This window comes from Piliocolobus tephrosceles, chromosome 6 (assembly GCF_002776525.5).
Source record: "Piliocolobus tephrosceles isolate RC106 chromosome 6, ASM277652v3, whole genome shotgun sequence".
NCBI lineage: Eukaryota > Metazoa > Chordata > Mammalia > Primates > Cercopithecidae > Piliocolobus > Piliocolobus tephrosceles.
The window spans coordinates 69,523,502-69,537,020 of NC_045439.1; the positions used below are offsets into that span (position 1 = coordinate 69,523,502).

The 13,519-nt window shown below is 40.3% G+C and overlaps 1 protein-coding gene across 1 annotated transcript in view; it reads right to left on the bottom strand.

Annotated features, from left to right (window-relative positions):
* TTC6 (tetratricopeptide repeat domain 6) overlaps positions 1 to 13,519 on the bottom strand; it is a 217,135-nt gene that overhangs the window by 180,062 nt on the left and 23,554 nt on the right. Inside the window, exon 3 of the mRNA XM_023189672.2 lies at positions 8,669 to 9,622. Within this exon, the coding sequence (XP_023045440.1) occupies positions 8,669 to 9,622 (954 nt within the window). The remainder of the gene's footprint in view (positions 1 to 8,668; positions 9,623 to 13,519) is intronic.

Here is a 13,519-nt window from a genome sequence, read left to right on the forward strand (position 1 = left end):
TGGAAAACACTCTTCACGGTATTATCCAGGAGAAATTCCCCAACCTAGCAAGACAGGCCAAAATTCAAATTCAGAAAATCCAGAGAACATCACAAAGATATGCCTTGAGAAGAGCAACCCCAACACACATAATCATCAGGTTCATCAAGGTTGAAATGAAGGGAAAAATGTTAAGGGCAGCCAGAGAGAAAGGTCAGGTTACCCATAAGGGGAAGCCCATCAGACTAATAGTGGATCTCTCAGCAGAAACCCTACAAGCCAGAAGAGAGTAGGGGCCAATATTCAACATTCTTAAAGAAAAAATTTTCAACCCAGAATTTCATATCCAGCCAAACTAAGCTTCATAAGTGAAGGAGAAATAAAATCCTCTACAGACAAGCAAATGCTGAGAGATTTTGTCACCACCAGGCCTGCCTTACAAGAGCTCCTAAAGGAAGCACTAAACATGGAAAGGAAAAGCCAGTACCAGCCACTGCAAAACATACCAAATTGTAAAGACCATCAGCACTATGAAGAAACCACATCAATTAACCGGCAAAATAACCATCTAGATCACAATGACAGGATCAAATTCACACATAACAATATTAACCTTAAATATAAATGGGCTAAATGCCCCAATTAAAAGACACAGAATGGCAAAATGGATAAAGAGTCAAGACCCATCAATATACTGTATTCAGAAAACCCATTTCATGTGCAAAGACACATATAGGCTCAAAATAAAGGGATGGAGGAATATATATCAAGCAAATGGAAAGGAAAAAAAAAAAAAAAAAAAAAAAACACCAGGGGTTGCAATCCTAGCCTCTGATAAAACAGACTTTAAACCAACAAAGATCAAAAAAGACAAAGAAGGCCATTACATCATGGTAAAGGGATCAATGCAACAAGAAGAGCTAACTATTCTAAATATATATGCATCCAATACAAGAGCACCCAGATTCATAAAGCAAGTTCTTAGAGACCTACAAAAAGACTTAGACGACCACACAATAATAGTGGGAGACTTTAACATGCCACTGTCAATATTAGACACATCAACAAGATTAAAAAATTACCAAGTATATTCAGGACTTGAACTCAACTCTGGATCAAACGAACCTAATAGACATCTACAGAACTCTCCACCCCAAATCAACATGATATACATTCTTCTCAGCACCACATCACACGTATTCTAAAATTGACCACATAATTGGAAGTAAAACACTCCTTAGCATATGCAAAAGAATGGAAATAATAACAAACAGTCTCTCAAACCACAGGGCAATCAAATTGGAACTCAGGATTAAGAAACTCACTCAAAACTGCACAATTATATGGAAACTCAACAACCTGCTCCTGAATGACTACTGGGTAAATAACGAAAAGAAGGCAGAAATAAATAAGTTCTTCTAAACTAATGAGAACAAAGACACAATATACTAGGAGCTCTAGGACACAGCTAAAGCACTGTTTACAGGGAAATTTATAGCACTACATGTCCACAGGAGAAAGCAGGAAAGATCTAAAATCTACACCCTAACATCACAGTTAAAAGAACTAGAGAAGCAAGGGCAAACAAACTTAAAAGCTAGCAGAAGACAAGGAATAACTAAGCTGAGATCAGAACTGAAGGAGGTAGAGACACGAAAAACCCTTCAAAAAAATCAATGAATCCAGGTACTAGTTTTTTGAAAAGATTAACAAACTGAGTCCAGCAGCACATCAAAAAGCTTATCCACCATGATTGAGTTGGCTTCATCCCTGGGATGCAAGGCTGGTTCAACATACTCAAATCAATAAATGTAATCCATCACATAAACAGAACCAACAACAAAAACCACATAATTATCTCAATACATGCAGAAAAGGCCTTCAATAAAATTCAACTGTCCTTCATGCTAAAAGCTCTCTATAAACTAGGTATTGATGGAAAGTATCTCAAAATAATAAGAGCTATTTATGACAAGTCCACAGCCAATATCATACTGAATGGGCAAAAGCTGGAAGCATTCCCTTTGAAAACTAGCAAAAGACAAGGATGCCCTCTCTCACCCCTCCTACTCAACATAGTATTGGAAGTTCTGACCAGGATAATCAGGCAAGGGAAAGAAATAAAAGGTATTCAAATAGGAAGTGAGGAAGTCAAATTGTCTCTGTTTGCAAATGACATGACTGTATATTTAGAAAATCCCATCATCTCAGTCCACAATCTCCTTAAGTTGATAAGAAACTTCAGCAAAGTCTCAGGATACAAAATCAATGTGCAAAAGTCACAAGCATTCCTATACACCAATAATAACAAACAGAGAGCCAAATCATGAATGAACTCCCATTCACAAATGCTACAAAGAGAAAAAAATACCTAGGAATACAACTTACAAGGGATGTAAAGGACCTCTTCAAGGAGAACTACAAACCACTGCTCAAGTAAATAAGAGAGAACACAAACAAATGGAAAAATATTCCATGCTCATGGATAGGAAGAATCAATATCGTGAAAATGGCCATATTGCCCAAAGTAATTTAGAGATTCAATGCTATCCCCATCAAGCTACCATTGACTTTCTTCAAAAAATTAGAAAAAACTACTTTAAATTTCATATGGAATCAAAAAAGAGCCCATATAGCCAAGACAATCCTAAGCAAAATGAATAAAGCTGGAGGCATCATGCTACCTGACTTCAAACTATACTACAAGGCTACAGTAACCAAAACAGCATGGTACTAGTACCAAAACAGGTATATAGACCAACGGAACAGAACAGAGGCCTCAGAAATAACACCACACGTCTACAACCATCTGACCTTTGACAAACCTGACAAAAGCAATGGAAAAAGGATTTCCTATTTAATAAATGGGGCTGGGAAAACTGGCTAGCCATATGCAGAAAACTGAAACTGGACTCCTTCCTTACACCTCACACAAAAATTAACTCAAGATGGATTAAAGGCTTAAACATAAAACCAAAAGCTATAAAAACCCTGGAAGAAAACCTAGGCAATACCATTCAGGACATAGGCATTGGCAAAGACTTAATATTAAAACACCAAAAGCAATGGCAACAAAAGTCAAAATCGACAGTTGGAATCTAATTACACTAAAAAGCTTCTGCACAGCAAAACAAACTATCATCAGAATGAACAGGCAACCTACAGAATCGGAGAAAATTTTTGCAGTCTATCCATCTTACAAAGGGCTAATATCCAGAATCTACAAGGAACTTAAATAAATTTACATGAAAAAAACAACCCCATCAAAAAGTGGGTGAAGGATATGAACAGACAGTTCTCAAAAGAAGACATTTATGTGGCCAACAAACATATGAAAAAAAGCTCATCATCACTGGTCATTAGAGAAATGCAAATCAAAACCATGATGAGATACCATCTCAAGCCAGTTAGAAGGACAATCATTAAAATGTCAGGAAACAGGCCAGGCACAGTGGTTCATGCCTTTCATCCCAGCACTTTGGAAGGCCAAGGTGGGCAGATCACCTGAGTTCAAGAGTTCAAGAGTTCAAGACTAGCCTGATCAACATGGTAAAATCCTGTCTCTACTAAAAACTGGGCGTGGTGGCACATGCCTGCAATTCCAGCTACTCGGGGGGCTGAGGCAAGAGAATTGCTTAAACCCGGGAGGTGGAGGTTGCAATGAGCTGAGATCACACCATTGCACTCCAGCCTGGGCAACAAGAGTGAAACACCATCTCAAAACAAAACAAAGCAAAACAAAAAGTCAGGAATCAACAGATGCTGGAGAGGATGTGGAGAAATAGGAATGCTTTTACACTGTTGGTGGGAGTGTAAATTAGTTCAACCATTGTGGAAGACAGTGTGGCAATTCCTCAAGGATCTAGAACAAGAAATACCATTTGACCCAGTGATCCCATTACTGGGTATATACCCAAAAGATTATAAATCCTTCCACTATAAAGACACATGCACATGTATGTTTATTGCAGCACTATTCACAATAGCAAATACTTGGAACCAACCCAAATGCCCATCAGTGATAGACTGGATAAAGAAAATGTGGCACATATACACCATGGAATACTATGCAGCCATAAAAAGGATGAGTTTGTGTCCTTTGCAGAGACATGGATGAAACTGGAAACCATCATTCTCAGCAAACTAACACAGGAACAGAAAACCAAACACCACATGTTCTCATAGGTGGGAGCTGAACAATGAGAACACATGGACAAGGGAGAGGGTCATCACACACCGGGGCCTGTCGTGGGGCGGGAAGCTGGGGGAGGGATAGCATTAGGAGAAATACCTAATGCAGATGACGGGTTGATGGGTGCAGCAAGGCACCATCGCACTTATATACCTATGTAACAACCCTGCACATGTATCCCAGAACTTAAAGTATAATAATAAAAATAAAAGATTTAATACAATTTAAAAAAACAGAGACTTGGTAATTTATAAAGAAAAGAGGTTTAATTGGCTCATGGTTCTACAGGTTCTACGGGATGCACAGCTCTGGCATCACCTTCTGGGGAGGCCTCAGGAAGCTAAAAATCATGGTGGAAGGCAAAGCGGGAGCAGGCGCTTCACAGGATGAAAGCAGGAGCAAGAGAGAGTGGCGGGGAGGGGCCACACATTTTTAAATGGCCAGATCTTGCAAGAACTCTCTCACTATTGCAAAGAGAGCACCAAGCCATGGGGGATCCCACCATGGCCCAAACACCTCCCGCCAGGCCCCACCTGCAGCACTGAGGATTATAATTTGACATAAGATTTGAGTGTGGACAAATATCCAAATTATATCAGAAATACAGGCTCCCCATCCAGGCTTGATGGGTGGGGTGGGAGTGGGGCCACAGTTTTTTCTGCAGTATTTAGCTGGAGTAACACAGTTATTGTCTAAAAACTTTTTGTCTTGCTAGGTTGCCCCTTTCCTGATCCTTTGGCTAAAGAGCAGGCTTTTGTTGCAGCTTTTTCTAGTTGTAACCATTGGCATTCCTACCTATGTTACTAGCTTCTTTAGCTACAAGTCTGGGAGAAATTAGGAAAAAAGAAAAGTCAGAGAATTCACCACCAGGTCATTCCTTGTGTCCCAAAGTCCCTAGATGTGCTGTCTTCTATTCACGTTTTGGAGTCTTCTGATATTTGTTTTATATATAATGTTCAGGGTTTATAGTTAGTTTCACTTAGCAGAAAGAATAGAGAAAAAGGATATCTATTTCATCTTCCCTGAGGCAAACATAAGCATAAGTTTTATGACATAACATTTTTGTAGACTGTATATTATTTGCTTATAGGAGACTTGGACTATGAATTCTCTCTTATCTAGGTCACATTAAGCCATTTTCCTTTTGAGTTGTATGATCAAAAACAACTATGCATGACAGAAGCTGGGACCACCTGGATACTTCATCCTCCAATTAACATCTAGAAAGTGGTCTGTGAATCCCAGCCTCATGTAATTAGAATATATCTTTGTGACTGATACTATTGAATGTCTTAGCAAAACAAACAAACATACATAACATTTCTACTGCCAAGGTATATGCATACTGTTTAGGTCAGTGGTTCTCGATTGGATAAAAGAGGATGGCACGATTTTGCTCCCGCCTCAAGGGCTCATCTGGCAACATCTGGAGACATTTTTTATTGTTATGACTTGGAAGGTGCTGCTAGTATCTAGTGTGCAGAAGCCATGGATCCCTTGAAACATCCTACAATTCAGAGGACAGCCACCCTCAATGAAAAATTAAGTGGCCCAAAATGTCAAGAGTGCCAATGTTGAGAAATCCTGGTTTAGATGTCTGACATTTGACAGCTAAGTTTAACCCTCCGTATTCTTTGCAACTCCAGGCCCACGTAACTATGGACCTCCAAGTGCTGCATGTGGAATGTTCTTTAACAAGTTCTCAACAAAGACAGTCCAGCCTGCCAAGATCATCTTACCTCTCAGCTTCCCTCTAGGGATTGCTATGTGGCTGCAAGTTATGATTTCTAAAGGGAAGAATCATGTTCCTTGTTTTTCCTGGAAAGAACATCATTAACATAAGCCCCAAACATTTAAAACAAACATTCTTATTCCAATGTTAAGAATTTTTTCAAATCATAATTTGGATACCACTTTTACACTTGCATACTTACTTTTTTTTTTTTTTTTTTTTTACAAAGTCTCGCTGTTGTGTCCCAGGCTGTAGTGCAGTGACACGATCTTGGCTCACCACAACCTCCACCTCCCAGGTTCATGCGATTCTCCTGCCTCAACCTCCCAAGTAGCTGGGATTACAGGCGCCTGCCACCACGCTCAGCTAATTTTTTCATTTTTAGTAGAGATGGGGTTTCGCCATGTTGGCCAAGCTGGTCTTGAACTCCTGACCTCAGGTGATCCACCCGTCTCAGCCTCCCAAAGTGCTGGGATTACAGGCATGAGCCACCGCGCCAGGCCCATACTTGCATTCTTATTACTGTCTCTCACCTACCACCCACTGCCATTTCAACAAATTCCCCATTGTACGTTTTTCACCCTAATAAAACTTCTGAACCCACTTTTACTTTAAGAAATGCAAGTTCTATCTTCTGGAATTGTTGTGGGGTGTGGGTGTCAAAATTTTAAAAGCCAAGAACAAAATCCAGGCTGCACTCAAAAAACAAGATAATGAGAGGCAGGGATGGGACTGAGACACCTGATACTGTCCAAGATACACTTTATTCTAATGCTCCATGATCCATGCCGCTCTCCTACATAAAACAATACGTAGGATAAATGCCATAAAAAGAATACACAAGGGGGGCCAGGCGCAGTGGCTCACGCCTGTAATCCCAGCACTTTGGGAGGCCGAGGTGGGCAGATCATGAGGTCAGGAGATCGAGACCATCCTGGCTAACACAGTGAAACCCTGTCTCTACTAAAAATACAAAAAAATTAGCCAGCCGTAGTGGCAGGTGCCTGCAGTCCCAGCTTCTCGGGAGGCTGAGGCAGGAGAATGGTGTGAACCCGGGAGGTGGAGGTTGCAGCGAGCGGAGACCGTGTCACTTCACTCCAGCCTGGGCGACAAAGCACAACTCTGTCAAAAAAAAAAAAAAAAGAATACACAAGAGGAATTAACACTTCTGGTAGAAGAGCCGAATACACTGCAATGTTCATTATTCATTTAATAGTCTCTCTTCATATATCCCTAAGTCCATTTGAGCCCGCCAAAATACAATCTTTCTTATGGGACACTGCTCTGAGGTATAACTTTCCTCAACTGTACGGGACCTCTGGGCCAGTTTCTAATACCATCCCCTCTTCATGTCAAGTACCTTAACTATGTCGTAGAGCATGGGGCCTATGTCAGAAGAAGGGGCGCCGAGGCCTCTCTTCTCTTTGCTAAGGCTCTTCATTGGGCATCCCTGATTTCTTATTAGATTCACAGAAAATCTAACTAGAAATACCCATTTTGAAATTGCCTGAGCAGTCAACCCTGATCTTGTTCAGTAACAATGGGGAGGTGTGAGTCTCACCTCACAACATTTGTCATACTCTGCCCACAAACATTAGGCCAAAGGCAACACCAGAGACTCTTGCTCATACCTGTTTTTGCTTCCCTTTATGGTCACATTCCTTAAATCACAGCCAAGAGTGTATTCTGGGGCTGAAACAGTTTTAAAGACATAATGCAGTAGCAGTATTCTGTGTACTAATAAGATATTTGTAGCTGCAGCCAAGAACAGTAACAGAATCTGTTGCTTCTGTCATTCTCAAAAAAGACTGTGTCTCATATTTTTCTTTCTTTCTTTGTTTCTTTGGGTTTGGGGGTCAAGTTCCCTTGTTACTACTTTTGCTGTCAATGTCCCTGCCACAGCAAAGTCTGTATAATGGACAAAATACCTTAAACTTAAATATGACCCTATCTAGCTTAGCTTCCTACCAAGGACAAGTCATAGTGAATCAGTGGGCTGTCCTGGGCATGGTTCCAGCTCAGTGTCTCCGATGAGACTGCCTGGGGTGGAATCCCAGCTCTGCCATGCATTAGCTCCAGAACACTGTGCCAATCTTTTTTAACTTCACTAAAGCTAGAAGGCCTCCATGTCAGACAGGACTTTTATTAGTATCTATTGACCTGATAGGGTTGTCATGGGGGCAAAAATGCATGTATAGTGTGTCAGTTTGGCACACAAGAAGCACTTACAAATCTCTATGATTGGGAAGACCTAGAAAATATTTTTAAAAATGTTTCAAGAGAATGATTTTCACTGAAAATACAGAATTCTTATAAATTGTAATATGCTGATCTTCTTAGAATATAAATGCACTTTTACTTTCATTTACTACTAATAATATTAAACTGTAACAGAAAAAAAGAGTTTTTCACATAAAATGCCTGTTCCTTTAATACTAAATAATCACAAAACCTTTGAAGGGTAAAGCTACTTAGTGACCTATTACTGAAGTCTTCAGCTAATGTTCTCCAAATCAGTTTTGGGGATCATCGCTCAGTTTCCTTCGCTTTGAAAAGAGGACACACTCCTTAGACAGAAAATTCAAAAATTCAAATGGAAAATTCAAACAAAATGCAAAGAAGTTGAATAACACCCCAGTGTTTTTGTGTTATAATACATGACACCCTGTGCACTGAAATAGTATCCATAATAAACTACTCTTACATATGTAATGTACCCCAAATTGCATTTGGGAGAAATATTACTCTGGTTTTGGTTCACCTACTTCCATTCTAATATCGTAGTTCTGGCCAAGGATGCTCCGTATGAGCTCTTTGATGGTCTGGTCGGAGGCCAACTGGGCCTCGGACTGCAGCGAGGCGATGATCTCTTCGATGGACGTGGGGATCACGCGGGCGGGCAGCAGCGCCTGCCAGGCGGCCTCCCGCGCGTCGCTGGGCGGCCAGCTCTCCTGTTCTCCCTGGGCTCCTAACTCCGCCGCTTCCCGCGCCTCGCGGGCCCGGCTGTCGCTCACGAAGTGGGTGCGGATCCTCACTTTCCTCCGCCCGCTGCTGGCATCCGTGTAACGGTCCTCTGCGGAGACGGAGCTGACCTTCCTCTCTTTGGCCATGCAGGGCCCTGAGAGAGGAGCTACCTCCTGGCTCTCCTCGCGCCCCCTGCCCAGGTCGAGGACCCGCCTGGGGGCCGCATGCCGCGAGCTCCCCAATACCCTGCACGCTCTGCGCTTCACGGGCGGCTCTGGCGGTGGCAGCAGGACCACGGGTCTGGCCGTGCCGAACCCCGAGGCGATGACTGGTGGCTTTTTCAGGGCCTGATGCCGTAGGAACGCTGAGCTCCGCAAGTAAAAGTCCCGGGGGCGAAACGACCAGGTCTTGCCTGGAGCCGCCGCCTCACCCAGGCCCGAGGGACACGGCGCGCCTCCGAGTACCTCCTGCAGGAGGGCGGCCGCAGACATCGCAGGGCCTTTAGCCGGAGGGGACCCTCTCGACGTCCGGGCTGCGGCGCAGGAAACGCGCGCGGGGCGGGCCGCGCCTGGGGCATAGAGGCTGTGGACTGGGCTTTCATCTGCAGCCGGCTTGGAGGCCAACTTCTGCTTGAATCGGAGAAAATCTTTTTTAGTTTCCTGCCGAACCTTCTCAAGCTCTTTAAACATATAAGATTCCTCTTTGTATTTCAGGCCAAAGTGCCTCGGGATCGTGGACATCTTGACAAATTTGACCTGTAAAGTAAGCCCCCAAAACAATCATATGTGTGGTGTGCGTATATACATAAATATAAAACAAAACTGGAATAGAATTCCAGCTCAGCAAAGCTTCTCATAATAGAACCTCACTGTGCTCCCTGAGGCACAAGTGGATAATATTATCATGTAATTTTATATCCACCTATTGGCCCTTTCACAAGAACCATGAAAAACCTCTAAAGCAGTCATTTTTTTCAGGGGAAGTTTCCCAAACCTCTATTGGATTTATTTTAACATTTCTTTAAACTCTAATGTAATGTTCCACTTCCAGGCAAGTAGTATCATACTAAGCATAGCTTAGAAAATCCCCAGGACCCCTGCTACAACAGAATGAAGGCCACAAACTGTGGCCTGAGGCCTGGATCATTCAGCCCGTATTGTTCAGAGTATTTCAACAATTTTTTTCTTTTTTTGAGACAAGATCTCGTTCTGTTGCCCAAGTGGCTGGAGTGCAGTGGCATGAGCATGGCTTAGTGCAGCCTCGGCCTCCTGGGCTTAAGCGATCCTCCCACCTCAGCCTCCTGAGTAGCTGCGATCAAATGTGGTACACCACATCCAGCTAATACTTTGTAGAGATTCCGTCTCTTTGTGTTTCCCAGGCTGGTCTCTAACTCCTGGGCTCACGCCATCCTCCCACCTCAGCCTTCCAAAGTATTGAAATTACAGGCGTGAGCAACCATTCTGGCTTACTTCCACAATCTTAATTCATAGCCAACTATTTTAAATCGGAAGATTTTCATATATCAATTCAGATTTGCAGTTTCTCAGAAAAAAAAAAAAAAAAATGAAGGGTCTGTCAGTGCAAGGGCCAAATTCCAGCTCGTGTGGCTAGACAGCTGTTTCCCCTTCCCTCTCCAACTGGTCCCAGGTGTCCCCTTCCTTACCCAGCTCACTCCCTCAAAGTGTCATCTAAGCCACAGCAGCATGTAGGAAGGGAATGGGAGAAACCTCAGGATGGGCTGCAGCTAGATTATGAGGCCTTCAGTGCCACTCTCTGTACTTTTTCTGTGAGCTACTGGAAACCACTCTAAATTTTTAGCAGAAAAGTAACTTGATATATTGAGTAAAAAAGGAATAAAGCCTGGAAGGACAAGTAAGAATCTGATAGCTGGAGCCTGAGTCTGGCCTTAATAATGAAGCAGAGTAAAAATAGAGACAAAGCCAGGTAAAACTGACAGGACCTGGCCAATGATTAGGAATAAATGGGAGCAATGAAAACTCCTTCAAAAAACAGGGACTTTGAGTCAGTTTAATGAAGTCTTAGTCATAATAAAATTTCTGTTACTCACTGAACTGTACACTTTAAAATGTTTAAGAGGGCCGGGCGCGGTGGCTCAAGCCTGTAATCCCAGCACTTTGGGAGGCCGAGACGGGCGGATCACGAGGTCAAGAGATCCAGACCATCCTGGCTAACATGGTGAAACCCCGTCTCTACTAAAAAATACAAAAAACTAGCCAGGCGAGGTGGCAGGTGCCTGTAGTCCCAGCTACTTGGGAGGCTGAGGCAGGAGAATGGCGTAAACCCGGGAGGCGGAGCTTGCAGTGAGCTGAGATACGGCCACTGCACTCCAGCCTGGGTGACAGAGCGAGACTCCGTCTCAAAAAAAAAAAATGTTTAAGAGGACAAATTTTGTTATGTGGATTTTAACTACAATTTTAAAAAATTCTGTTATTCAGCAGGGCCAGCTAGCTATGATCATAAGTACATTTTGAAATCTTAAAAGATCATTACCCAAAGCCAGGCTAGCAGTAAATATAAACAGGGGACGAGTGGTAGGTTCTGTGGCATACTTACCTGTGTGAGGTGGCAGGGGCAAGAGCAATCAGAGAGTTAGAAAAATGAAGAGGACAGTGTTCCACAGAACACACCAAGAAGAGCATTTCAAGAAATCAGGGTAAAACAATGAAAGTAAAACAAAATACAATGAACTAGAAGAATAATAAGTCTTTAGAGAACACCCAAGGTCAAGTTTCTTTGAAAATAAATAAAACAGTAAGGCAGAAATATCTCTGGAATGTCATCATTATTTCCAGATATGATTATCTACTGAAAACACCCACACTAGAACTCTAATAGGATTCTGCAAGGGATTTGAATTTAAAATATATATAATATATATTTAATATATATTATTAATTTATATATAAATATATAATAATATATAATATATGATTATATATAATATATATTATATATTATATGTAATATATATTAGCTGGTTATTTTGCTGGCTAGTTGGTGCAGTTTCTTCCTAGCATCGATGGACTTTACATTTTGACATGTTTTTGCAATGGCTGGTACCTGTTGTTCCTTTCCATGTTTAGTGCTTCCTTCAAGATCTCTTGTAGGGCAGGCCTGGTGGTGACAAAATCTCTAAGCATTTGCTTGTCTGTAAATAATTTCATTTCTCCTTCACTTATGAAACTTAGTTTGGCTGGATATGAAATTCTGGGTTGAAAATTCTTTTCTTTAAGAATGTTGAATATTGGCCCCCACTCTCTTCTGGCTTGGAGAGTTTCTGGCGATAGATCTGCTGTTAGTCTCATGGGTTTCCCTTTGTGTGTAACCCGATCTTTCTCTCTGGCTGCCCTTGATATTTTTTTCCTTCATTTCAGCTTTGGTGAATCTGACAATTATATGTCTTGGAGTTGCTCTTCTCGAAGAGTATCTTTGTGGCGTTCTCTGTATTTCCTGAATTTGAATGTTGGCCTGCCTTACTAGGTTGGGGAAGTTCTCCTGGATGATATCCTAGAGAACTTCCATCCTTGTATCCTTATATCCTTATATCCTTATATTATACATAATATATATTATATATTTTAAATTCAAATCCCTTGCAGAATATATTGTTATATATAATTTATATATATTATTTATATATAATAAATTTATTATATATTTATATATTATATAGTTAATATATTATATATAATTTATATATTTATATATAATCTTTATATGTGATATTATATATTATTTACATATATTTTATATATAATATATAATTTACATATATTTACATATATAATATTATATCTTAATAATATATATTATTGTATATAATATATATTACATATAATTTACATATTTATATATTATATATAATATATATTTTATATATATCCCCCAATAATTTCTTTATACCAAAATGGTCCCATCAAAAACATAATGGACTTTAGCCTGGGCAACAGATGTAAAACAATGTTTTTACTATAATGGTAAAATTTCATTTGTAATATTTTTAAAGTAAGTATCTGGCCATAAACCTAACAAAAACATGTACTGAAACTACATGATTAAAATTTTTAAATTTTACTGAAGGATATTGAAGAAAGATTCAACTAAATAGGAAGTTAATGTTCCTTGATGGAAAGACCAAATATTTTAATTATATCAGGCCTTCCCAAAATACTGTGTTGGTTTCATGCCAATGCAAAACTCTGAAAATGATATTTTGAACTTTGAAAGGTAATTCTGAATTCATTTGAAATAATAAACAGGCTGGATTAGACAAAAAAAGAAAGGAAAACAGAAATGAGGCAGCACTTCTTGCTCAATGATAGAGCAACCAGATAAATAAAAGGTTTACAGATACAAGAATTAGAATTGGAAAACTCCTGCTAAAATCAATAGCTACACTGAGAAAGTGAGAAAAAGGATGAAATATAATATTAGTTATATTATAAAGGCAGCATTAAATTGATGATAAAATAATTTTTCAATAAATTGTGCTGAGACTACTACACAGCTATTTGGTGCAATTTTTTGGTGTATTTCATGACAGGTACCCAAATAAATCCATATGGACTTAAAACTTAAATGTGGAAAATATATTTTTATTTTACTTTGCATTTTTATCACTTATCTACATT